The sequence below is a fragment of the Scyliorhinus canicula genome, chromosome 14 (genome assembly GCF_902713615.1).
Source record: "Scyliorhinus canicula chromosome 14, sScyCan1.1, whole genome shotgun sequence".
Taxonomy (NCBI): domain Eukaryota; kingdom Metazoa; phylum Chordata; class Chondrichthyes; order Carcharhiniformes; family Scyliorhinidae; genus Scyliorhinus; species Scyliorhinus canicula.
In genome coordinates this window covers 51,327,726-51,352,789 of record NC_052159.1, presented here as the reverse complement: position 1 = coordinate 51,352,789, position 25,064 = coordinate 51,327,726, and the positions used below count along the sequence as shown (strand labels likewise).

General features: G+C 45.6%; 1 protein-coding gene across 3 annotated transcripts in view; it reads left to right on the top strand.

Annotated features, from left to right (window-relative positions):
- Positions 1–25,064, top strand: part of LOC119977670 (anoctamin-7-like) — a 159,428-nt gene that overhangs the window by 126,622 nt on the left and 7,742 nt on the right. For all 3 annotated transcript variants that reach the window (XM_038818849.1, XM_038818847.1, XM_038818848.1), the window contains 5 exons: positions 3,682–3,791; positions 3,885–4,036; positions 6,027–6,204; positions 23,157–23,286; positions 24,826–24,959. In XM_038818849.1, the coding sequence (XP_038674777.1) occupies positions 3,682–3,791; positions 3,885–4,036; positions 6,027–6,204; positions 23,157–23,286; positions 24,826–24,959 (704 nt within the window). The remainder of the gene's footprint in view (positions 1–3,681; positions 3,792–3,884; positions 4,037–6,026; positions 6,205–23,156; positions 23,287–24,825; positions 24,960–25,064) is intronic.

The following is a 25,064-nucleotide window of genomic DNA, read 5'->3' as shown; positions in this document are numbered from 1 at the left end:
TTTGAATCATTGACAGGAGAGGTGCCTGAAGATTGAAGGGTAGCAAATGTTGTGCCCTTGTTTAAGAAGGTCTGTAGGATAAGCTTGAGAACTACAGACTGGTTAGCCTTACTTCTGTAGTGGGTAAATTGTTGGAAGGTATTCTTTTTTTAAAAATATTTTTTATTCTCCTTTTTCACATTTTCTCCCAAATTTACTGTTAGAAGGTATTCTGAGGGACAGGATCTACAGGCATTTAGACAGGCAAGGGCTAATTGGGGAAAGCCATGGCTCACCAATTTGATTTGAGTTTTCTGAAGGTAGATGAGGACAGTGCAGTCGACATTTTCTACATGGACTTTAGCAAGACCTTTGACAAGGTACCACATGCTAGGTTGTGGCAAAAAGTTAAATCTCATGGAATCCAGGGTGAGGTAGCTAATTGGATACAGAATTGGCGACCGAAGCCAAAGGGTGGGTGTGAAGAGTTTTTCAAACTTGAGGCCTGCGACCAGCGGTGTGCTTCAGGGATCGGTGCTGGGTCCACTGTTATTTGTGATATATATTAATGATTTGGATGAGAATGTAGGAGACATGGTTGATGTATTGGGTGAGCTGGGTCTGCGAGGACTGCGTTTACTGCAGTAGTGAGAGAGACAGCTTCCAACATTTGAAGTGCAACTTGATTTTATTGAACTCCTAACTATCATACGTACTTTAACTGTGGGTTGACACGATGCTGACTTGACTGGAGACCTGAGGCTAACCTGACCAGACTATCTTACTACCACATGGTGTATGTTCTAGTTGTTGCTCACAGGCTCTGACTGTCTCAGAGGCTGCATCCCAAGAGAGCGGGAAAACTAGTGCCCTCTGGCTTTATAGTGGTCGTGTCCTGTCTGGTGATTGGCTGCTGTATTCTGTGTGTTCATTGGTTATCCTGCGTGTCAATCACTGCCTGGCTGTGCACCATCATATACCTGCGTGTATATTATGATAATGGTTAGTAAATTGTCAGATGACACCAAGATTGGTAGCACAGTGGATAGTGAAGAAGTTTATATAAGATTGCAACAGGATTTTCACCACCAATTGGGCCAGTGGGCCGATGAATGAATGGCAAGATGGAGTTTAATTTGGATAAATGTGAGGTGATGCATTTTGGTAGATCAAAACTGGGCAGGACCTACTCAGTTAATGGTAGGGAGTTGGGGAGAGTTACAGAACTAAGAGATTTAGGGGTACAGTTTATAGCTCCTTGAAGGTGGAGGCGCAGGTGGACAGGGTAGTGAAGAAGGCATTCGGCATGCTAGGTTTTATTGGTCAGAATATTGAATACAGGAGTTGGGATGTCTTGTTGAAGTTGTACAAGACATTAGTGTCAGTTCTGGTCACCCTATTAGAGGAAGGATATTATTAAACTAGAAAGAGTGGAGAAGAGATTTATGAGGATGCTACCAGGACTTAATGGTCTGAGCGAGAAGGAGAGGCTGGATAGGCTGCGACTTTTTTTTTCCCCTGGAGCGTAGGAGGCGGAGGGGTGATTTTATAGAGGTCTATAAAATAATGAGGGGAATAGATAAGGTAGATAGTCAACATCTTTTCCCAAAGGTAGAGGAGTCTCGAACTAGAGGGCATAGGTTTAAGGTGAGAGGGGAGAGATACAAAAGAGACCAGAGGGGAAATGTCTTCAGAGTGGTGAGCACCTGGAATGAGCTGCTAGAGGCAGTGGTAGAGGCGGGTACAAAACAGTTAGACCGTTACATGGGCAGGATGGGTATAGAGCCGGCATTGTCAAACTCGGTGGCACGACCCACGGGAGGGTCGCGGAGCCGTCTGTCGCGGCGCTCCTGATCGCGCGAATCCACACACAACAACCGCGGCAGCTGACTTTTAACTATGCCGGCTGCCAGCGGCCTTCAAAATGGCCAGGAACATTATTTTAAAAATTTTGCCTCACTGCACATGCGTGCCCGATCATCGGTGCGCATGGGCAAAACTATGCAAACTATGCGCATGCACATCGATGATTGGGCACGCATGCGCAGTGCAGCCACGTTTTTTTATACGGTCGCAGATGTTTTTTTTTTTCTTTACAAGTTTGGGGGGCCAAAGGGACCCCTTTCCTCCATTTTTGTCAGTATCAAACAAGGTAAGAGAAAATGGTGGGCCGCGAAGGTCGGCCGATGTGGGCCGCGAAGGTCAGCCGATGTGGGCCGCGAAGGTTGGCCGGTTGGTAAAAATGGATCCCTGGAAAAAAGTTTGGAAAAACACTGATATAGAGGGATATGGGCTAAATGCAGGCAAGTGGGACTAGCTTAGTGATAGAAAGTGGGTTGCATGGACAAGCTGGGCCAAATGGCCTGTTTCCATGCTGTAAACATCTATGACTCTATGATTCTCTGACTGTAAAAGCTTTGTTGTGTTTCAAACTATTATTATTATTATTATTATTAATAGTATATATTTTTTTAAACTTGACTGCAGTAATCTCACGTACTCTAACCCAGGCTTTTAACCCTTACTGCACTAAATGTCTATAATACAAAGCGTATGAAATTCCTACATTCATCACACAACCTGTGCTGTACTACCTCTAATGCAACTATTCCCTTCCTTAAATATGGAGACCAAAATTGTGCATTAGTGCTCCAGATGTTACAGCCATCCCTTCTGTTTGCCTTTGTCTGTTTAACCAGTCCTCTATCCATGTTGATATATTACCACTCACTCCATGAGCCCATAGCTTGCTTATCGATCTTTTCATGTAGCACCTTCATGAAATGGCTTTTACAAATCCAAGTACATTTTATCTACCTGACTAGTTACATCCTCAGATGTCAGCTATGACTCTGGTAGGATTCTCTGCCAATCGGAATTGAGTCTGACTTCTGAGATCAGTCCTGAGAGTTTGCTGATCTATCAGATGAGCTGTTTAATTGAGAACAGTCCTCTCCCAGCTGGATGTGAAAGGTAACACGGCATTGTTCAATGAAGGGCAGAAGAGTTCTCCTCGGTCACCGAGCTAACATTTAATTTCTCCAGCATCAATGAAAGATTGTCTGATCGTTATTGCTGTTTCTGGGAGTTCGCTGTGCTCAAACTGGCTGCCACATATAGTGTGTTTTACAACAGTGTCTCGTCTTCAAATGTACTTCATTCCTAAGATTGTGAAAGGCATAATATAAACGTAGGTCTTGGATATTTCTTTAGGCTGTTTTGCATTAGGTTTTCTAGTTCTGATTTGTAAGGGAAAAATAATAAAACTGTGATTTTAATTGTTGTTCAGTTGTAGTGTGTTGAAGCATAGTATTTTTAGTGAAGTTTTGAAATGTATTAAGAATATTTTGTTCTCCAGTCTAACCTGTCTCATTGACTTGATTTAGAAATGTATTTTCTCCTGCGGGATAATTTCAAAATGCATATTATTCTGAACTAACAACATTAAACAAGGCTTCTGTATTCGCCTTGGCTTTACTCTTTCTTCAAACATAATTTACACTTTAGCTGGCCTGGCTCTGTTGATTGAATTTGTATTCCTAATAAACAATAGAGATTCATAGAGACCAGAGCTATTCACCAAGATGAGAAAGAGCCATTGAAAATCTACATTTTAAATCTGTTTTCTAAAATAAAGTGCTAGTGAGACTAATTTGTACCAGGCGACACCAGTGCTAACAAAGCGGTCTCTTCTCTTTGTAGAAAACCACAGGACTCAAACCAACTACAATGATGCTTTGATATTAAAGCTGTTTGCCTTCCATTTTGCCAACAGTTACTCATCTTTGTTTTATATTGCATTTCTTAGAAAGGTAGGTAAGGTAGTGTAGAACATTTTGGTAAAAGTCTTCACATTGAGTTTTTAAAAAAAAGTGTTAACCATTAATATTTAAATTTATTGACAGAACAATCAAAAGTTTTTTCAATTGCTTGGACTAACTGATTTTGAAGATAACTGCGGAGCACTGAACAATTGTATGTCAGAGCTTAGTATTCAAGTCGTTATACTCATGATCTTCAAACTGTTTCCCAAACTTCTAACAGATGTTTTCATACCGTAAGTCTTTGCAGTGCTAAACTCTTGATTTTATAATCAGATATTGTAAATCATTGAAAATGTAGATCACACCCAATATTCAGTTCCATTTTGTAATGTCGCTCGTACTGGAAGCAGCCAGTGTCTACAGTCAGCAAGGACTGGATGACATTTGTGCTTGGGCTGATAAGTGACGAGTGTCATTCATGCCAGGCAATGACCACCTCCAACAAGAGAGTCCAATTACTGGTCCTTGACTTTCAATGAAGGACACTACCATTACTGAAACCCCCACCATCAACATGCTCCCGGGTGTTATTGTTGACGATAAACTGAACTGGACCAACAACATGCAACACTAACTGCTGCCTCACCAAAGCCTGTCCACCATATACTTTCTACTTGCCTGCATGAGTGAAGTTCCAATAATACTCCAGAAGCGCAACTCCATCCAGGACCCACTTGATTGTACATTTCCAAAGTCTTTAGTCTGTAAGATTCACTGCAGGAACCTGCAGAGGGTCCTTTTGACAAAAGCTTCCAAATCTACCATCTATACTAGTTAGAATGGCAGCAGATGCATGGGAACACCACTACCTGCAAGTTCTGCTCCAAGTCTCCCAACATCCTGACTTGGAAATATATCACCGTTCCTTCGTTGTTGGACCAAAATCCTAGAACTGGGTTTACCTGCACCATGTGGCTCAAGGAGGCAACTGACAACCATCTTCTAAAGCAATTAGTCCAGAATTGGCTCCGTGGCAAGAAGCATGGGGTAAAGGATGATGGGAGTTTTTGTGACTGGATGGCTGCTTGCAGCGAGGTTCTGTAGTTCCATATTTAAATCCCTTGTTTTAACTGTGAATATAATCAATGATTTAGACATAACCATGCCCTCCATGCTTAAGTTTGCAGATGATACAAAAATTGATCAACTAGTTTATAGCAAGGAATAAAGCTGTCGACTGCAGGAAGATGTCAATTGACCGGTCAGGTGGGTAGTAAAGAGGCAAATGGAATTAATTCCAGAGAAGCTTGGCATACGAGGAAAGGGAACACATGAGGGAATACACAAGACTTTGCACAGGGGAGGAGTTGCTTGATGGCAAACATGCAGGATCATTGACCTGAAACATTTAACTTACTTTCCATAGATGCTGCTGTATTGTTCTTTGATTGGTCTGATGTGGAATCTTGAGATTGCCATGTGAACAAAGAACATTAGGCTTTGTTTTATAAACAGTTATTTATGACTAACACTACACTAACAATTTACTAAGGTGAATACAATTGGAAATAAATGTCCAACACTAAGATACTACAGAGCTACTCTAATATGTGACTGCTATCAACTCCTCACAAACACCTTCTGATGGAACACATGGTGCATCCGGGTCCCAGTAGTGCATACTTGCCCCACCTGCTGGTCTGATGCTAGAACTACAGCAGTAAAACATATAACTTACAATACACATACAGATGACGATAAACTACTATTATATACAGATGATAGTCTACCTATCATCACCGCTGCCAGACCTGCAGAATATCTGTTTTTATTTCTCGAATCCACAGTACATTGCTTTTGTGAGGACTGGGATCTGTATAGCTATTTTCAATTTGTTTAATATGCACCGAGCAATTTGTATAATTCAATCCCATTCCAAAATAAGCAGCAAACCATGTTGACTGAGAACATTAAGTCAGCAACATTTAAATTTATTGATGAATTGAGGAAAAATGATTAATGCAAGGTAAGGGTTTAATTGGAACCTTACCCCTTTACCCCATCTCCAGCTAATTTCATATTGTGGATGACAAAAGTCGGGTTTATTTTTCTCAAGCCGGTCTTTGCCCAGATTACAGGCCACATCGCCCAATGAATTGTTGTGAATACTGCAGGAAGTGTTTTTTTGATTTAATTGGGTCACTATCAGAATTTGTATAATATCATGATTATGTATTTGTTGACATTTTACTTGAACTTCTCATTGCTCTTGATGTCTTGCAGATGGTTCCGGAAAACTAAAGATCGAATCTGCAGCAGGATAAAAATTAGATTATCTTCAAAAGCTTCCAGGCGATCCACAGTGGATGATCTTATTAAAAAAGAATCCAAAAAACCAGACCTGGGAGACTTCACACTGGAGGAGTACACAGAGAAAATCATACAATATGGTTACCAAATGGTAAGAGTGAACACTTGTTGCTAAGGGGACCAGCAGAAATAACATTAATGAAATCTGTAGTTTTAACAATTGCAAACAATTATTTGAGTTGTGATTAGGAAATCCATCATCCATTTTCATTTTGAGTATTTTAATTAATAGTTCTTAATTATCCAAGTGTAATTTTTATTTAATGGAAAGTGGGTGTCGCTGACTCGGCCAGCATTAATTGCCCATCCCGAATTGCCCTTCAGAAGGTGCTGCAGTCCCTGAGGTGCAGGTACACCCACAGTACTGTTGGGGAAGCAGTTCCAAGATTTTGTCCCAGAGATGGTGAGGGAGCAGTGATATATATTTATATTTCTTACCAGAGGTAAGCAACTGGAAGGGAAACTTCCAGGTGATGGTATCCCATGTGTCTGCTGCCCTTATCCTTCTAGGTGGTAGCGGTCTTGGGTTTGGCAGGTGCTGCCTGCAGTGCATGTTATAGATGGCACAGGTGTAGCCACTGCTTGCCAATGGTGGAGAAAGTGAATGTTTGTGGAAGGGATACAAATCAAGTGGGCTGCTTTGTCCTGGATGGTGCCGAGCTGCTTGAAGCTGCACTCATCCAGGAAAGTGGAGTATTCCATCTCACTCCTGACTTGTGTCCTGTGATGGCAATTCTAAAATAACCCAATGAAACACTCTATAATGGACCCACAAATAGCAACTAAAAACAGCTTTATTTTAAAAGAAAAACGCATACGTGACAAAATCAAAATATGTAATTAACACAAGACCGACCTTGCAACTTGAATTGGATGATCAGGCTGTTGCAGTTGTAAGGTACCTTCCTTCCTTCTTTCATTGACAGCAATTCTTTCAGATTCTGCCTTGGGAGCATCCAGTAAATGATTATAGCTAGGAAGATATCACTTGGACTCTCTACTTTTTATTATCCCGTCTCTGATTAGGTCTGTTGTAATTTAGTAATTGATGAGATTCTTTATTAGTGAAGTTTTAAAATTGGAATTTTCATTAACGACGTACATTGGATTGGATTGGATTTGTTTATTGTCACGTGTACCGAGGTACAGTGAAAAGTATTTTTCTGCAAGCAGCTCAACAGATCATTCAGTGCATGGGAAGAAAAGGGAATTAAACAGAATTCAAGAAAATACATAATAGGGCAACACAATATATACAATATACTACATAAGCATTGGCATCGGATGAAGCAGACATGGGTGTAGTGTTAATGAGGTCAGTCCATAAGAGGGTCATTTAGGAGTCTGGTGACAGTGGGGAAGAAGCTGTTTTTGAGTCTGTTCGTCCGTATTCTCAGACTTCTGAATCTCCTGCCCGATGGAAGAAGTTGGAAAAGTGAGTAAGCCGGGTGGGAGGGATCCTTGATTATGCTGCCTGCTTTCCCCCGGCAGCGGGAGGTGTAGATGGAATCAATGGATGGGAGGCAGGTTCGTGTGATGGACTGGGCGGTATTCACGACTCTCTGAAGTTCCTTGCGGTCCTGGGCCGAGCAGTTGCCATACCAGGCTGTGATGCAGCCCGATAGGATGCTCTCTATAGTACATAAGAACATAAGAACATAAGAACTAGGAGCAGGAGTAGGCCATCTGGCCCCTCGAGCCTGCTCCACCATTCAATTAGATCATGGCTGATCTTTTGTGGACTCGGCTCCACTTTCCGGCCCGAACACCATAACCCTTAATCCCTTTATTCTTCAAAAAACTATCTATCTTTACCTTAAAAACATGTAATGAAGGAGCCTCAACTGCTTCACTGGGCAAGGAATTCCATAGATTCACAACCCTTTGGGTGAAGAAGTTCCTCCTAAACTCAGTCCTAAATCTACTTCCCCTTATTTTGAGGCTATGCCCCCTCGTTCTACTTTCACCCGCCAGTGGAAACAACCTGCCCGCATTTATCCTATCTATTCCCTTCATAATTTTAAATGTTTCTATAAGATCCCCCCTCATCCTTCTAAATTCCAACGAGTACAGTCCCAGTCTACTCAACCTCTCCTCATGATCCAACCCCTTCAGCTCAGGGATTAACCTAGTGAATCTCCTCTGCACACCCTCCAGCGCCAGTACGTCCTTTCTCAAGTAAGGAGACCAAAACTGAACACAATACTCCAGGTGTGGCCGCACTAACACCTTATACAATTGCAACATAACCTCCCTAGTCTTAAACTCCATCCCTCTAGCAATGAAGGACAAAATTCCATTTGCCTTCTTAATCACCTGTTGCACTTGTAAACCAACCTTCTGTGACTCATGCACTAGCACACCCAAGTCTCTCTGAACAGCGGCATGCTTTAATATTTTATCGTTTAAATAATAATCCCGTTTGCTGTTATTCCTACCAAAATGGATAACCTCACATTTGTCAACATTGTATTCCATCTGCCAGACCCGAGCCCATTCACTTAACCTATCCAAATCCCTCTGCAGACTTCCAGTATCCTCTGCACTTTTCGCTTTACCACTCATCTTAGTGTCATCTGCAAACTTGGACACATTGCCCTTGGTCCCCAACTCCAAATCATCAATGTAAATTGTGAACAATTGTGGGCCCAACACGGATCCCTGAGGGACACCACTAGCTACTGATTGCCAACCAGAGAAACACCCATTTATCCCAACTCTTTGCTTTCTATTAATTAACCAATCCTCTATCTATGCTACTACTTTACCCTTAATGCCATGCATCTTTATCTTATGCAGCAACCTTTTGTGTGGCACCTTGTCAAAGGCTTTCTGGAAATCCAGATATACCACATCCATCGGCTCCCCGTTATCTACTGCACTGGTAATGTCCTCAAAAAATTCCACTAAATTAGTTAGGCATGACCTGCCTTTAACGAACCCATGCTGCGTCTGCCCAATGGGACAATTTCTATCCAGATGCCTCGCAATTTCTTCCTTGATGATAGATTCCAGCATCTTCCCTATTACCGAAGTTAAACTCACTGGCCTATAATTTCCTGCTTTCTGCCTACCTCCTTTTTTAAACAGTGGCGTCACGTTTGCTAATTTCCAATCCACCGGGACCACCCCTGAGTCTAGTGAATTTCGGTAAATTATCACTAGTGCATCTGCAATTTCCCGAGCCATCTCTTTTAGCACTCTGGGATGCATTCCATCAGGGCCAGGAGACTTGTCTACCTTTAGCCCCATTAGCTTGCCCATCACTCCCTCCTTAGTGATAACAATCCTCTCAAGGTCCTCACCTGTCATAGCCTCATTTCTATCAGTCGCTGGCATGTTATTTGTGTCTTCCACTGTGAAGACCGACCCAAAAAACCTGTTCAGTTCCTCAGCCATTTCCTCATTTCCCATTATTAAAACTCCCTTCTCATCCTCTAAAGGACCAATATTTACCTTAGCCACTCTTTTTTTGTCTTATATATTTGTAAAAACTTTTACTGTCTGTTTTTATATTCTGAGCAAGTTTACTCTCATACTCTATCTTACTCTTCTTTATAGCTTTTTTAGTAGCTTTCTGTTGCCCCCTAAAGATTTCCCAGTCCTCTAATCTCCCAGCAATCTTTGCCACTTTATATGCTTTTTCCTTCAATTTGATACTCTCCCTTATTTCCTTAGATATCCACGGTCGATTTTCCCTCTTTCTTCCGTCCTTCCTTTTTGTTGGTATAAACCTTTGCTGAGCACTGTGAAAAATCGCTTGGAAGGTTCTCCACTGTTCCTCAACTGTTCCACCATAAAGTCTTAGCTCCCAGTCTACCTTAGCTAGTTCTTCTCTCATCCCCTTGTAATCTCCTTTGTTTAAACACAAAACACTAGTATTTGATTTTACTTTCTCACCCTCCATCTGTATTTTAAATTCCACCATATTGTGATCGCTCCTTCCGAGAGGATCCCTAACTATGAGATCGTGAATCAATCCTGTCTCATTACACAGGACAAGATCTAGGACCGCTTGTTCCCTCGTAGGTTCCATTACATACTGTTCTAGGAAACTATCGCGGATACATTCTATAAACTCCTCCTCACGGTTGCCTTGACCGACCTGGTTAAACCAATCGACATGTAGATTAAAATTCCCCATGATAACTGCTATACCATTTCTACATGCATCAGTTATTTCTTTGTTTATTGCCTGCCCCACCATCTCGTTACTATTTGGTGGCCGATAGACTACTCCTATCAGCGACTTTTTCGCCTTACTATTCCTGATTTCCACCCAAATGGATTCAACCTTATCCTCCATAGCACCGATGTCATCCCTTACTATTGCCCGGATGTCATCCTTAAATAACAGAGCAACACCACCTCCCTTACCATCCACTCTGTCCTTCCGAATAGTTTGATACCCTCGGATATTTAACTCCCAGTCGTGACCATCCTTTAACCATGTTTCAGTAATGGCCACTAAATCATAGTCATTTACGATGATTTGTGCCACCAACTCATTTACTTTATTCCGAATACTACGAGCATTCAGGTAAAGTACACTTATGTTGGTTTTTTTACCTCTGTTTTGAATCTTAACATCTCCAGTTTTATTCCTTTTGTTATTACTGGGCCTATTCACTGTGCTCCCCTCAGTCACTGTACCTTGTACTGTCGCCCTTATGGATTTCTGACTATGTCTTCTCTGCCTTGCACTTTTCCCCTTACTTCCTTTTGTTTCTGTCCCTGTTTTACTACCTTCCAACTTCCAGCATTGGTTCCCATCCCCCTGCCACATTAGTTTAAACCCTCCCCAACAGCTCTAGAAAACACCCCCCCCCCAGGACATCGGTTCCAGTCCTGCCCAAGTGCAGACCGTCCGGTTTGTACTGGTCCCACCTCCCCCAGAAGCGGTCCCAATGCCCCAGGAATTTGAATCCCTCCCTCTTGCACCATCTCTCGAGCCACGCATTCATCCTATCTATCCTGACATTCCTACTCTGACTAGCTCGTGGCACTGGTAGCAATCCTGAGATTACTACCTTTTGAGGTCCTACTTTTTAGTTTAACTCCTAACTCCCTGAATTCCGCTATAGGACCTCGTCCCGTTTTTTACCCATATCGTTGGTGCCTATGTGCACCACGACAGCTGGCTGTTCACCCTTCCCCCCCCCCCCCCCCCCCCAGAATGTCCTGCAGCCGCTCCGAGACATCCTTGACCCTTGCACCAGGGAGGTAACATACCATCCTGGAGTCTCGATTGCGTCCACAGAACCGCCTGTCTATTCCCCTTACGATCGAGTCCCCTATCACTATAGCCCTGCCATTTTTCTTCCTGCCCTGCTGTGCAGCAGAGCCAGCCACGGTGCCATGAACCTGGCTGCTGCTGCCTTCCCCTGGTGAGCCATCTCCCTCAACAGTATCCAAAGCGGTATATCTGTTTTGCAGGGAGATGACCGCAGGGGACACCTGCACTGCCTTCCTACTCTTGCTCTTTCTTTTGGTCACCCATTTTCTATCTCCCTCAGTAACCTTCACCTGCGGTGTGACCAACTCGCTAAACGTGCTATCCACGACCTCCTCAGCATCGCTGATGCTCCAAAGTGAGTCCATCCGTAGCTCCAGAGCCGTCAAGCGGTCTAACAAGAGCTGCAACTGAACACACTTCTTGCACGTGAAGGAGCCAGGGACAGTGGACGTGTCCCTGAGCTCCCACATCACACACGAGGAGCATGCCACGGGTCTGGGATCTCCTGCCATGTCTTAAACCCTTGGTAAACTTAAACAACTAGAATTTCAAAATAAAAATAAATAAATTAGACAATGAAAAGAAAAAGAGAGACTACTTACCAGGGTTAAAAAGCACCTCCTCACACTCTGCACCGAATTACCTCTCTGCACCAAATTACCAAGTTTAAATCTCCACTCTGTATGAGTCTCACTCCGGATGTGTCTCCTGGAAAAGTGCATCTGTAAAAGTTGGTACGGGTTAATGTGGACATGCCAAATTTCCTTAGTTTCCTGAGGAAGTAAAGGTGCTGTTGTGCTTTCTTGGTGACAGCGTCAACATGAGTGGACCAGGATAGATTTTTGGTGATGTGCATCCCTAGGAATTTGAAACTGCTCACCATCTCTACCTCGGCTCCGTTGATACTGACAGGGGTGTGTACAGTACTTTGCTTCCTGAAGTCGATGACCAGCTCTTTAGTTTTGCTGGCATTAAGGGAGAGATTGTTGTCGCTGCACCACTCCACTAGGTTCTCTATCTCCCTCCTGTATTCGGACTCGTCGTTATTCGAGATCCGGCCCACTATGGTCGTGTCGTCAGCAAACTTGTAGATGGAGTTGGAACCAAGTTTTGCCATGCAGTCGTGTGTGTACAGGGAGTAGAGTAGGGGGCTAAGTACGCAGCCTTGCGGGGTACCGGTATTGAGGACTATTGTGGAGGAGGTGTTGGTGTTCATTCTTACTGACTGTGGTCTGTTGGTCAGAAAGTCAAGGATCCAGTTGCAGAGTGGAAAGCCAAGTCCTAGGTTTTGGAGCTTTGATATGAGCTTGGCTGGGATTATGGTGTTGAAGGCGGAGCTGTAGTCAATAAATAGGAGTCTGATGTAGGAGTCCTTGTTTTCGAGATGCTCTAGGGATGAGTGTAGGGCCAGGGAAATGGCGTCTGATGTGGACCGGTTGCGACGGTATGCGAATTGAAGTGGGTCAAGGCGTTCCGGGAGTATGGAGGTGATGCGCTTCATGATCAGCCTCTCGAAGCACTTCATTACAACTGAAGTCAGGGCCACCGGACGGTAGTCATTGAGGCACGTTGCCTGGTTCTTCTTTGGTACCGGTATGATGGTGGTCTTCTTGAAGCAGGTGGGGACCTCGGAGTGGAGTAGGGATAGGTTAAAGATGTCTGTGTAACCCTCTGCCAGCTGGTCCGCGCAGGCTCTGAGTGCACGACCAGGGATCCCGTCCGGGCCCATCGCCTTCCGTGGGTTCACTTTCAGGAAGGCCGATCTGACTTCGGAAACTGTGATGGTGGGTATGGGTGAATTATGGGTTGCTGGGGCACTCGATAGCGGATTGTTGGTTACCTGCTCAAACCGAGCATAGAATGCATTAAGTTCATCGGGGAGGGGTGCACTGCTGCCAGAGATACTGCTCGGCTTCGCTTTGTAGCCCGTTATGTTGCTTAGTCCTTGCCACAACCGCCGAGAGTCTGTCTGTGACTTTAGCTTAGTTTGATATTCTCTCTTGGCATCTCGGATGGCTTTGCGGAGGTCGTACCTGGATTTCTTGTATAGGACAGGGTCGTCTGCCTTGAACGCCTCAGATCTGTCCTTCAGTAGGGAGTCAATCTCGCGGTTGAGCCATGGTTTCCGGTTGGGGAACGTACGTACTGCTTTCTTTGGCACGCAGTCGTCCACACATTTGCTGATGAAGTCTGTGACAGTGGTGACATACTCATTTAAGTTAGTCGCTGAGTTCTTAAATATGGACCAGTCCACTGTCCCCAGCAGTCACGTAAGAGCTCTTCTGCCTCCTCGGACCAGCACTGCACAACCTTCTTAGCTGGATTCTCCCGCTTGAGTTTCTGCTTGTAAGCCGGGAGAAGGAGCACAGTCTTATGGTCTGATTTCCCAAAGTGCGGTCGGGGGATGGAGTGGTAGGCGCCCTTGATTTTTGAGTAGCAGTGGTCAAGAGTGTTGTCGCCCCTGGTGGTACAGGAGATGTGCTGGTGGAATTTTGGCAGTACACTCTTGAGGTTGGCTTTGTTGAAGTCTCCGGCCACAATGAACAGGGCCTCCGGGTGTTCTGTTTCATAGTTGTTTATGACTGTGTACATTTCATCCAGCGCCTTCCTCACTTCTGCCTGGGGTGGGATGTAGATCGCTGTGATAATGGCTGAAGTGAACTCACGTGGAAGATAGTATGGGCGGCACTTTACGGTCAAGTATTCCAGGTCTGGGGAGCAGTAGGTCGCCAGGGTCACCACATCCAAGCACCAGGAGGAGTTGATGAGGAGGCAAACCCCTCCACCCTTCGCTTTGCCTGAAGATGCCGTGCCTGAAGATGCTTGAAGATGGACATTGTCCATTGGAAGGAGCAATGTATATTTTATACTGTCTTGCCTATCTACCTTTGTACACGTGTCATCTTTATCTTTACTATGGTCAAGGCCAGAGTGATTGCTGAACCAACACATTATCTGATTTGGTGCTGTTCCTGATGATGCAGTATACCATCACCCTCCACCTGGCTTTCGTTCTGATGGTGCAGGAAAATCCCATCAGCATGAAGGGCTAGAAAATTCCTTGGCTTTTGAATAAAACCCAGCCTTTCTTAAATCAAGTAGTTATGTCATAATTCTTCAAGTATAAATCAAGGTATAAAATTATGTTTCAAAATGGCATTTTGACCTTGTTAGCTTACTACAGTGAGTATAGCCGGTTTAACTCAGTTGGCTAGTCAGTGGGTTTGTGATACAGAGCGAGGCCAATTACGCAGGTTCAAAACTTGTACCGGCTGAGGTTATTCATGAAGACCCCTCCTTCTCAACCTTGCCCCTCGCCTCAATGGGTGGCATTAGGCAGGCTTCCAGGTCACTATCTGGTGAGCACAATGCTGCTTCTGATGCATATCCGGTGAAAGCAGGAACTTCCTAGGATTGGACAGTCTGAGGCCTGCTGGATCCCAGGGCTCAGCTGTGCCCCAGCCAGGTACCGTAACCACTCTACACATGCACCTCAAGCAGCTGAGGATGAAAAGCGGAGCTGGGAATACCATGAGGGGGGTGTCTGCGTCACTTCAGTGACACAGGGTTGAATGGTAAGTTCCAAAGACTTCTGTTGCATGCACTGGTGCCAGTGTTGCCTAGCACCCAGGCCAACACTGTTTCCGCAATGGAAAGCCTTGGGTAAGTGATCAGATCCATGATGGGAGAACTCCAAAGCGTGACTATATCCCTGAGGACCATGGCAAAGGGCTTGAATTGGATGGTTCAGATGATGGCCTCCAAAACTGCCACTGCCAGATGAGGCTTCTGGTGCACACTCCAGCTGCCCTTCCGTCCCATGGAGCAACCCAGGGGCCCGTGAGCTCCTGGAGGAAGGAGGATCTGCTGGTGCACATCCCAAGGCCTTCCATCCAAGAGGCCCTGGGAGTGACCAGCCAATCTGAATCCCCCCCCCCCCTTCCTGAAACCGCCACAAAGCGAGCAAGCGGGCAGGACAAGGTGACGAGCGAATATCGGACACCTAAAAGTAGGCTGGAGGCTTCAAGGTCCCGACCCTCCAGAGGACATCCATAATGGGCATCCCCAGCAACAGGGTGTGGAAGGCAGCAGGCCACCAGCACCTCCGTTCATCCTGGGAACACCTAGACATAGTGGGAGGGTATGTAAATCTAAGGAATTGTAGGGGCACAGCGTGGGCATTGGTGAAGTTAGGCACCAGTAGTTGTTAAATATGGAAATGTAACTTTAAATCTTATTGTTCATCGTCACCTTAATGCCTGAAGAGCCCACCTCCCAGTGGCATTGCATTTATCCCCATCGGGGCACAGTTGCTATCACTGGCCCTCAATGTCAGCCAGGTGGTTAGGTTCTCTCAGCGTGAATGTTTCAATCAAAGCGATGAGACTTGGGCATGATTCAGTGAACCCTAGACCCTCGGCCTTTATCTCCCTCTAGAGCAAAGGGACAAAGTAATGTAGGGCTGAGCCTCTGATTAGTAAGTTTGCAAACGATACAAAGGTTGGTGGAATTGCAGATATTGATGAGGACTGTCAGAGTATACAGCAGGATTTAGATTGTTTGGAGACTTGGGCGGAGAGATGGCAGATGGAGTTTAATCCGGACAAATGTGAGGTAATGCATTTTGGAAGGTCTAATGCAGGTAAGGAATATACAGTGAATGGTAGAACCCTTGAGTATTGACAGTCAGCGAGATATAGGTGTACAGGTCCACAGGTCACTGAAAGGGGCAACACCGGTGGAGAAGGTAGTCAAGAAGGCATACGGCATGCTTGCCTTCGTTGGCCGGAGCATTGAGTATAAGAATTGGCAAGTCATGTTGCAGCTGTATAGAACCTTAGTTAGGCCACACTTGGAGTATAGTGTTCAATTCTGGTGGCCACACTACCAGAAGGATGTGGAGGCTTTAGAAAAGGTGCAGAAGAGATTTACCAGCATGTTGCCTGGTATGGAGGGCATTAGCTATGAGGAGCGGTTGAATAAACTCTGTTTGTTCTCACTGGAACGACGGAGGTTGAGAGGCGACCTGATAGAGGTCTACAAAATTATGCGGGGCATAGACAAAGTGGATAGTCAGAGGCTTTTTCTCAGGGTAGAGGGGTCAATTACTCGGAGGCATAGGTTTAAAGTGCTAGGGGCAAGGTTTAGAGGAGATATACAAGACAAGTTTTTTTTACACAGAGGGTAGTGGGTGCCTGGAACACACTGCCAGAGGAGGTGGTGGAAGCAGGGACGATAGTGACATTTAAGGGGCATCTTGACAAATACATGAATAAGATGGGAATAGAGGGATACGGACCCAGGAAGTGTAGAAGATTTTAGTTTAGACGGGTAGCTTGGTCGGCACAGGCTTGGAGGGCCGAAGGGCCTGTTCCTGTGTTGTACTTTTCTTTGTTCTTGTTCTCACTCAGATTTCAGCTGGTGAGTCAGCGTGCTGGCAGCAGACAGACTGAGTCAGACATCAGCAGGAGCTGAGGAGCATCACAGACCATTCCTCATGGCCTGTTGTCATCACCCTCCTGCAACAGGCACTCTGACTCCCAGCGCCCGAAAGATTGATATCTCTTCCACCTTCATACCTTCATCCCTTGGAACCAGAGGGGCCACAATGTCGTGAGGGGGGTGGAGGGGTGATATCACACTGTCGGACAACAAATCAATCCTCCCCTTTGAAGGGGGAAGCAAGAAGAGCATGTCTAGCCCTCCTGCCCATGCACACCCTCTGTTTCCCCCCCCCCCCCTCTGGTCTCCATCCTCTGGATTATCAACAGGTTCTCCCCTGACACCCTCCTGCATGTTGTTCTCACCTGAGTACACATCCTCAGGACGGTTGTTGCCCTGCTGCAGAGCTAGGTTATGTAGGCCCCCCCCCTCCCAAGTTGACGAACGGCTGCCACCTCCGGGTGAACCCTTGCATTGACCCTCGTAAGGCAAACTTTATTTTCTCGGGACTAAGAAAGCCAGTCATGTCACTAATCCAGGTCTCTACATCAGGGGCTTTGATTCCTTCTACAATAATAAGATCCGTCTCCAGGATACCAGGGAGGCAAAGGCCAAGACGTCGGCCTCTTTCACCCTCTGGACCCCCGGCTCTTCCGCCACTCCAAAGATCGCCACCTCCGGACTCGGCACCACCCGTGTTTTGAGTACTGTGGACATCACCTTAGCGAAAACCTGCCAAAACCCTCTAAGCTTCAGGCATGCCCAAAACATGTGGACATGATTTGCTGGGCTCCTCACACACCTGTTCTCTACCCAAAAAAACTGGCTCATCTGGGCCACAGTCATGTGTGCCCGGTGGACTACCTTGAATTGTATCAGGCTAAGCCTGGCACATGATGAGGATGTGTTAACCCTGCTTAGGGCATCCGCCCACAGACCTGCCTCTATCTCTCCCCCGAGCTCGTCCTCCCACTTACCCTTAAGCTCCTCCACTGGAGTTTCCTCCGCAACCAAAAGTTCCTGGTAGATACCCGATACCTTCCCCTCTCCCACCCAGGTACTGGAGACTACTCTGTCCTGTATCCCCTGTAGCAGAAGCAGCAGGCAGGCCGGAACCTGCCTTCTCAAGAAGTCTTGCAACTGCAGATACCTAAACCCATTCCCTGCTGCCAATTCAAATTTATCCTCCCAAGGCTTTTAAACAGGGGAAGCTCCTGTCGATAAATAGATCCCCCATCCTCCTAATTCCTGCCCTTTGCCATCTCCGGAACCCACCATCCAGCCTACCCGGTACAAACCGATGGTTATTGCAAATCGGCGTCCAAACCGATGCTCCCTCCACTTTCCTATATCTCCTGTACGGCGCTCAGAGCCGCCACCACCACCGGATTTGTGGAGTATCGGGCTGCCGAGAACTGAAGAGTTGCCATTATCAGTGCTCCCAAACATGTCTTTACATGATGCCGCTTCCATGCCGATCCCTCCCCCACTGCCCACTTCCTAATCATGGCCACATTAGCCGCCCAGTAGTAATTACAAGAGTTCAGCAGTGCCAACCCAGCCTCCCCCGATTGCGCTCCAGCAACACTTTCTTCACCCCCGGGGTTTACCTGCCCACACAAAGCCCAAAATAACCTTATTTATCCGTTTTAAAAAGGCCCTCAGGATGAAGATGGCATCCTGCCAGGGGAGGCACTGAAAGACAAACAGAAATCTGGGGAGGACCATCATTTTCATGGTCTGTACCCTCCCCGCCAGTGATAGTGGGAGCATGTCCCATCTCTTAAAGTCCTCTTTAATTTGTTCTACCAACCAGGATAGGATTAACTTGTGCAGTGCCTGCCATTCCTGGGCCACCTGGATTCCCAGATATTGAAAGCTCTTCCCTACCATTCTAAATGACAAATCTCCCCGTCTTCTCCTGTCCTCTTGCAAACATCTCTCTTTCCCCCATGTTCAATTTATACCCCGAAAAATTACCAAATTTCCCTAGGATCTGCATAACTTCCCCCATCCCCTCCAACGGGTCTGAAATATACAAGAGCAGGTCATCTGCGTAAAGCAAGACACAGTGCTCCACCACCCCCCTCTTCCCACCCCCCTCTTCCCCCCCCCCCCCCCCCCCCCCCCCAACACCAGAACCAGCCCTTTCCAGTTCCCTGAGGCTCTTAACGCCATGGCCAGCGGCTGTATGGCCAGAGCAAACAATAGCGGGGCGAGGGGCACCCTTGTCTCGTCCCTCGGTGTAGTTTAAAATACCCCGGCCTCAACCAGTTCGTACGCATACTTGCTACTGGTGCCTGATAGAGCAACTGCACCCAGTTAATGAAGCCCTCGCCAAACCTAAAGCTTCCCAGCGCCTCCCACTAGTAATCCCATTCTACCCGATCAAAAGCCTTTGCATCCATCACTACCACCACTTCCATCTCCCCTCCTTCTGAGGGCACCATAATAACATTTAAAAGCCTTCGAGCATTGGCCGTGAGTTGCCTGCCCTTTACAAATCCCGTCTGGTCTTTCCCTATCACCCCCGGGACACAATCCTCCATCCTTGTTGCCAATATCTTAACCAGCAGTTTGGCGTCCACATTCAGTAGAAAAATTGGCCTGTATGACCCGCATTACTCCGGATCCTTCTTCCATTTCTGGATCACTGAAACAGAGACATTGTTGGGGGAAGGACTCCCTTCTCTCTTGCTTCATTAAATGTCCTCGCCAGCAGTGGGCTCAATATCTCTGAAAACCTCTTGAGAACATAAGAAATAGGAGCAGGAATAGGCCATCTGGCCCCTTGAGCATGCTCCGCCATTCAATGAGATCATGGCTGATCTTTTGTGGACTCAGCTCCATTCTCCCGCCCGAACACCTGGCCCCTTTATTCTTCAAATAGTATCTATCTTTATCTTAAAAACATTTAATGAAGGAGCCTCAACTGCTTCACTGGGCAAGGAATTCCATAGATTCACAACCCTTTGGGTGAAGAAGTTCCTCCTAAACTGGGTCCTAAATCTACTTCCCCTTATTTTGAGGCTATGCCCTCTAGTTCTGCTTTCACCCACCAGTGGATACAACCTGCCCGCATCTATCCTATCTATTCCCTTCATAATTTTATATGTTTCTATAAGATCCCTCCCTCATCCTTCTAAATTCCAACAAGTACAGTCCCAGTCTACTCAATCTCTCCTTAAATCCAACCCGTTCAGCTCTGGGATTAACCTAGGGAATCTCCTCTGCACACCCTCCAGCGCCAGTACGTCCTTTCTCAGGTAAGGAGACCAAAACTGAACACAATACTCCAGGTGTGGCCTCACTAACACCTTATACAATTGCAGCATAACCTCCCTAGTCTTAAACTCCATCCCTCTAGCAATGAAGGACAAAATTCCATTCGCCTTCTTAATCACCTGTTGCACCTGTCAACCAACTTTTTTGCGACTCATGCACTAGCACACCCAGGTCTCTCTGCACAGCAGCATGTTTTAATATTTTGTCTTTTAAATAATAATCCCTTTTGCTGTTATTCCTACCAAAATAGATAACTTCACATTTGTCAACATTGTATTCCATCTGCCAGACCCTAGCCCATTCACTTAACCTATCCAAATCCCTCTGCAGACTTCCAGTATCCTCTGCACTTTTTGCTTTACCACTCATCTTAGTGTCATCTGCAAACTTGGACACATTGCCCTTGGTCCCCAACTCCAAATCATCTATGTAAATTGTGAACAATTGTGGGCCCAACACTGATCCCCAAGAGACACCACTAGCTACTGATTGCCAACTGGAGAAACACCCATTAATCCCCACTCTTTGCTTTCTATTAACCAACCAATCACAGATGGGAGCTATCAAAATGTGCGACCTACTAGTCCATGGCCTCCCCTGGAAGAACATGACCGCATCCTTAACAGGCCGATGCACTGCTTGACTGGTCAGGTGGCTCATTATACTTGGTACACTGCAATCTGTGGCCTCCGCATTGGTGTCATCTGCCATGACCTGAGGGGATATCCCTTGTCCCCAGTGAGCCATCTTTGCATCCCACAAAGATTCCAGGGAGCTGCGATTGGCCGAGGATGTAGCTGTCCTGCATGCTTCCTGGAAAATGGTCACATGCCCTTTCCAGTTTATGAAGGAAACTCCTTTGTGCAGAGAGCCACATGGGTGCAGTTGATCGCCCCCTGATCCTGTGGCAGACCAGCTATATTCCTATAGCCCCCTCGTCCTACCGGTCCAGGTCAAAATATATGCAGTCCAGGCACAATGTTGCCTTATGTTTCAGATTCTTATCCACCCAGCCCAATGGGCCCGGCTCCTTCACTCATTACACCCCACCCTATGTGCCCCGCAGACTGCCCAGTCCCATACTTCCATGCCCCAGACTGCAGACTTGCACAGCACTAAAAGCTCACTGAAACAACACAGCAGCAGATTTCAGGATGACCCACGCCAACTGCGACCTCCACGAGTGCAACCATATGCCCCTGTCAGCTGGTCCCTCTTTATCTCACACCATCTTGAGCACTCTCAACCCCCTCTGGAGCTGGCCAGTGGATTCTGTCCCCTTGGACTCCTTGGTGCCCAGTGGAGATAGTGATGCTCACTTCCCTCCTCCCTTCTGTAGGTCACGGTGCCTGGTTCCGTTTTTAAAAAGCATTAGGAATTTGTGACATCATACCTGGTCGGTAGGAAGATTCATCGAAGGCTGAAGATGCAAAGTTAACCATGAGAAGTATATGGTAATGGATTGAAATTCATACAAATTAGGTCTGCGCCCTTTGTGGGCCCAGAAAGATCATGATCGGACAATTTGCCAGTGCAAATCCTGTTTCGGACCTCTCGAGGTTTAGCAGCTGTGATGGGATTTGCACCCGTAGCTAACGCAGCTGCGGAATCGCACCCATTAAATATAAAACTAGTCTACCAGGAAACAACAAGGTTAAACTGCAGGGCACTGAAGGCAACCCGGTCAATAGGGAAATGCGACGTTTTCTTCATGTAAAAAAAAACTTGAGTACTCAATTATCTTTTCCAATTAAGGGGCAACTTAGCATGGCCAATCCACCAACCCTGCACTTTTTGTTTGTGGGAGTGAGGCCCATGCAGACACAGGGAGAAGGTGCAAACTCCACATTGTCATTGAGCCGGGGCCAGGATTGATCCTGGGTCTTCGGTGCCATGAAGCGGCAGTGCTAACCACTGCGTCACCGCACTGCCCACATTTTCTTCATTCTTAAACTCAATTTTGCCAAGCAGAAATTTTAGGTACTGAAAGGGAAAATGGATGATGGCAAAGAGTTGAATGACTTGTTGGTTGAAAATATACATAATACCACCCACTACGCAGATAGAGTTCTTCTGGGGAGTCAGGAGGTGTTACTTGCGCAGAATTATCATGCTCTGATCTGCTCTTGTCGCTGCAGTATTATTATGATGATCCAGTTCCGTTTCTGGTCACGTGTGATCTCCAAAATGTTGATAGTGGATTGAGTGACCGTGGGTGGAATGTTTCCTGCTGCAGAAGTCAGCAGGAACACATGCCAAATCTTCTGTCATCAACCTCATTAATTATGCACCTGGATGTTTTGCGCCATATCCCATAGCAGGACAACACTGATGGTGCATAGTCTGCTGTCCTATCCAGGTGCCATATTGAAAAGGCACCCAATATCATTTTCGGGAGGTCCACCTCCTTCAATAGTGGGTCAATGAAAATGGTCCTCCAGGAAATTGAGGCCAGACGAGGAAACCTCTCCAGGAAACAGAATCTGGAAATTTCCCCCCTGAAACCCAGTGCTGTGGTGTTCTATGACCCAGAGTTGCTGGTGACCTCCATCCTGAACTCTGGACGCAACTCCAGGCAATGTTCGGTGAGTCTTGACATCTGCACACCACGGTGTTCCAGACTGGTTTCGTACTGGTATGTTTTCCCATTGGTGCCACAGAGAATCAGGTGTGGGTGGTCAGGATGTCATCTGCATTCCATTAGCGGGATGCAAATGGGTTTCACGTCCACCTCCAGCAGGTTTCCGATCCGCCTAGGTGACACCAGAAGATCTTCCTGCAGACAGTTTGCGTCAGCATAAAAGCTCTCCCTCAGCTCCCATCCCCTGGCCATTGAACCTGCCAGTGGGGGCACAGGAGAATTCCAGCAAAAGAGATGGTTAAATACACACTTACTGGAGATAGTCATTGCCTGTGTGGCACAAATATTTCTTGCCTATTTGGTCAGAATAAGTTTTCGGTTTGGAGAATTTGCTTCCTTAAGCAAGAACCTATTTGTATATACATATTAATTTTAATATGGTTATCTAATGACAAAATTAACTAAATTCACCAGACTCCATTTTTTTTTTTGTTTCCAGCTTTTTTCTATCTCATTCCCACTGGCACCACTTCTTTTCTTCATAACCATTTTATGCGACATACGTGTTGATGCCAAGCGACTGTTATGGATGTACAAACGTCCCATTGCTTTCATGGCTCAAGACATTGGTAAGATATTTTATGAATGGCCTGTTAGAATTTGTTTAAAATGGTAAAGTGACCTATAACTTGGCAGCACATGAAGTCATGAGCAGCCATGTTCTAACACACGTCCTCTCCGCATCAATTACCTAAACAATGAGGGAAGGCTGAGATCTCCCCAGGCTAGACTGATGGGGTCCCATCGAGGGAAGTACTGGGAGCATATTTGACAGGACTGGGTGGGCGTAGCGGGTGGACTTGGGGAGACAAAGCTGTGGAGAGGGCCTCCAATTGGCATTGGGGGACTGAAGAAGGATACACTCCATTTAACTGACCAGCATCTCCATAAATTACCCACTTAAGGGCTTCAATTGGACCACAGAAAGGTGTTGCACCTGATGCCTCACCCGCTCCAGATACACTGCCAGTGGGAAGGGCCAGAAAATCCCACCCATAAAGATTATTGGCTCCAATATAGGTTTTTTGGCATCACTTCCAAGCCTCGAGCTTGCATTACAATAGTTTTTGGTGAAAAATCTCATTCATTATCGGTGCCACTGACTCCATACCATTGTCACTTCAATCCAATTCCTTTTTCAGCCCCACTTCAGGACTTGGTGCACAAAAAAAGGCCAAGTGAGGGAATTCTGTGCCATCGGAAGTTTTTTTTCTATAAATTTAGAGTACCCAATAATTTTTTTTTTCCAATTAAGGGGCAATTTAGCATAGCCAATCCACCTAACCTGCACATCTTTGGGTTGTAGGGGTGAAACCCACGCTGACACGGGGAGAATGTGCAAACTCCACATGGACAGTGACCCAGGGGCAGGATTCGAACCCGGGTCCTCAGCACAGTAGTTCATGTGCTAACCACTGCGCCACATGCCACCCAGTTTTTTTTTTAAATCCCCAATAGATATTCATCATTTCCTACTTTAAAGAAATTACAGTTCTTCAAGTATCTAGCCAACATTATCTCAACCAACACTGAGAAAGTGTTTGCAGCATTTGGGCCTTTGTTTAGTAAATGGACTGAAGTAGTTTGAACATGGTGAAGATGTGAAAGTTACTTAAAAATTAGTTTTACTTTCGACAGTAGGGACAAAACCTAAAACTCGCTCGTTACCTATGACTGCCATTAAAATTTGTCAATTGAGCTGTTAACTGATTAGTTTACTGCTCCATTTAAACCGTGGCATTAGCAAGACCATTGTAACAATACTATTATCTCACTCTGCATGTGACTTTGCTCAAATATGTGAATGCAAGACCAACTGACCTTTATTTTTAAAAAAATCTTTATACAATTACTGCCGATCTCTGAATTCATAATCAGATTGTGCTCCAGCATATATTAATTCAGATAGAAGGCAAGCACTTAGATGACCATAAAACATCAAAGACTTTAACAAAGCTGCTTAGTGATACAAAAGTGGCCACTTTTTGGGTGATCAAAATAAATTACTTATTTATTGCAACTCTGTATGCCTTTCACTAGCGATTTTTTTATATGTAAGAGAGTGTATATATTTTAGGTCCTGGAACATTTCTATTCTTTATTTTCAGGTCAATGGTTGACGATATTGGATCTAATAAACGGTGTAGCAGTGATAACCAATGCCTGTGTGATTGCTTTCAATACTGACTTTGCAAGGGATCGACCCTTTTATGAACAACTGATCATCCTAATTGTAATTGAGGTACGATGTTACAATCAACAAATCTCACTTTGATTACTGCAGAAGCTGGTTGATTCCTCTGTAAATAAGCAGCAAGGGATGAGTATGTTTTGATCTTGATGGATC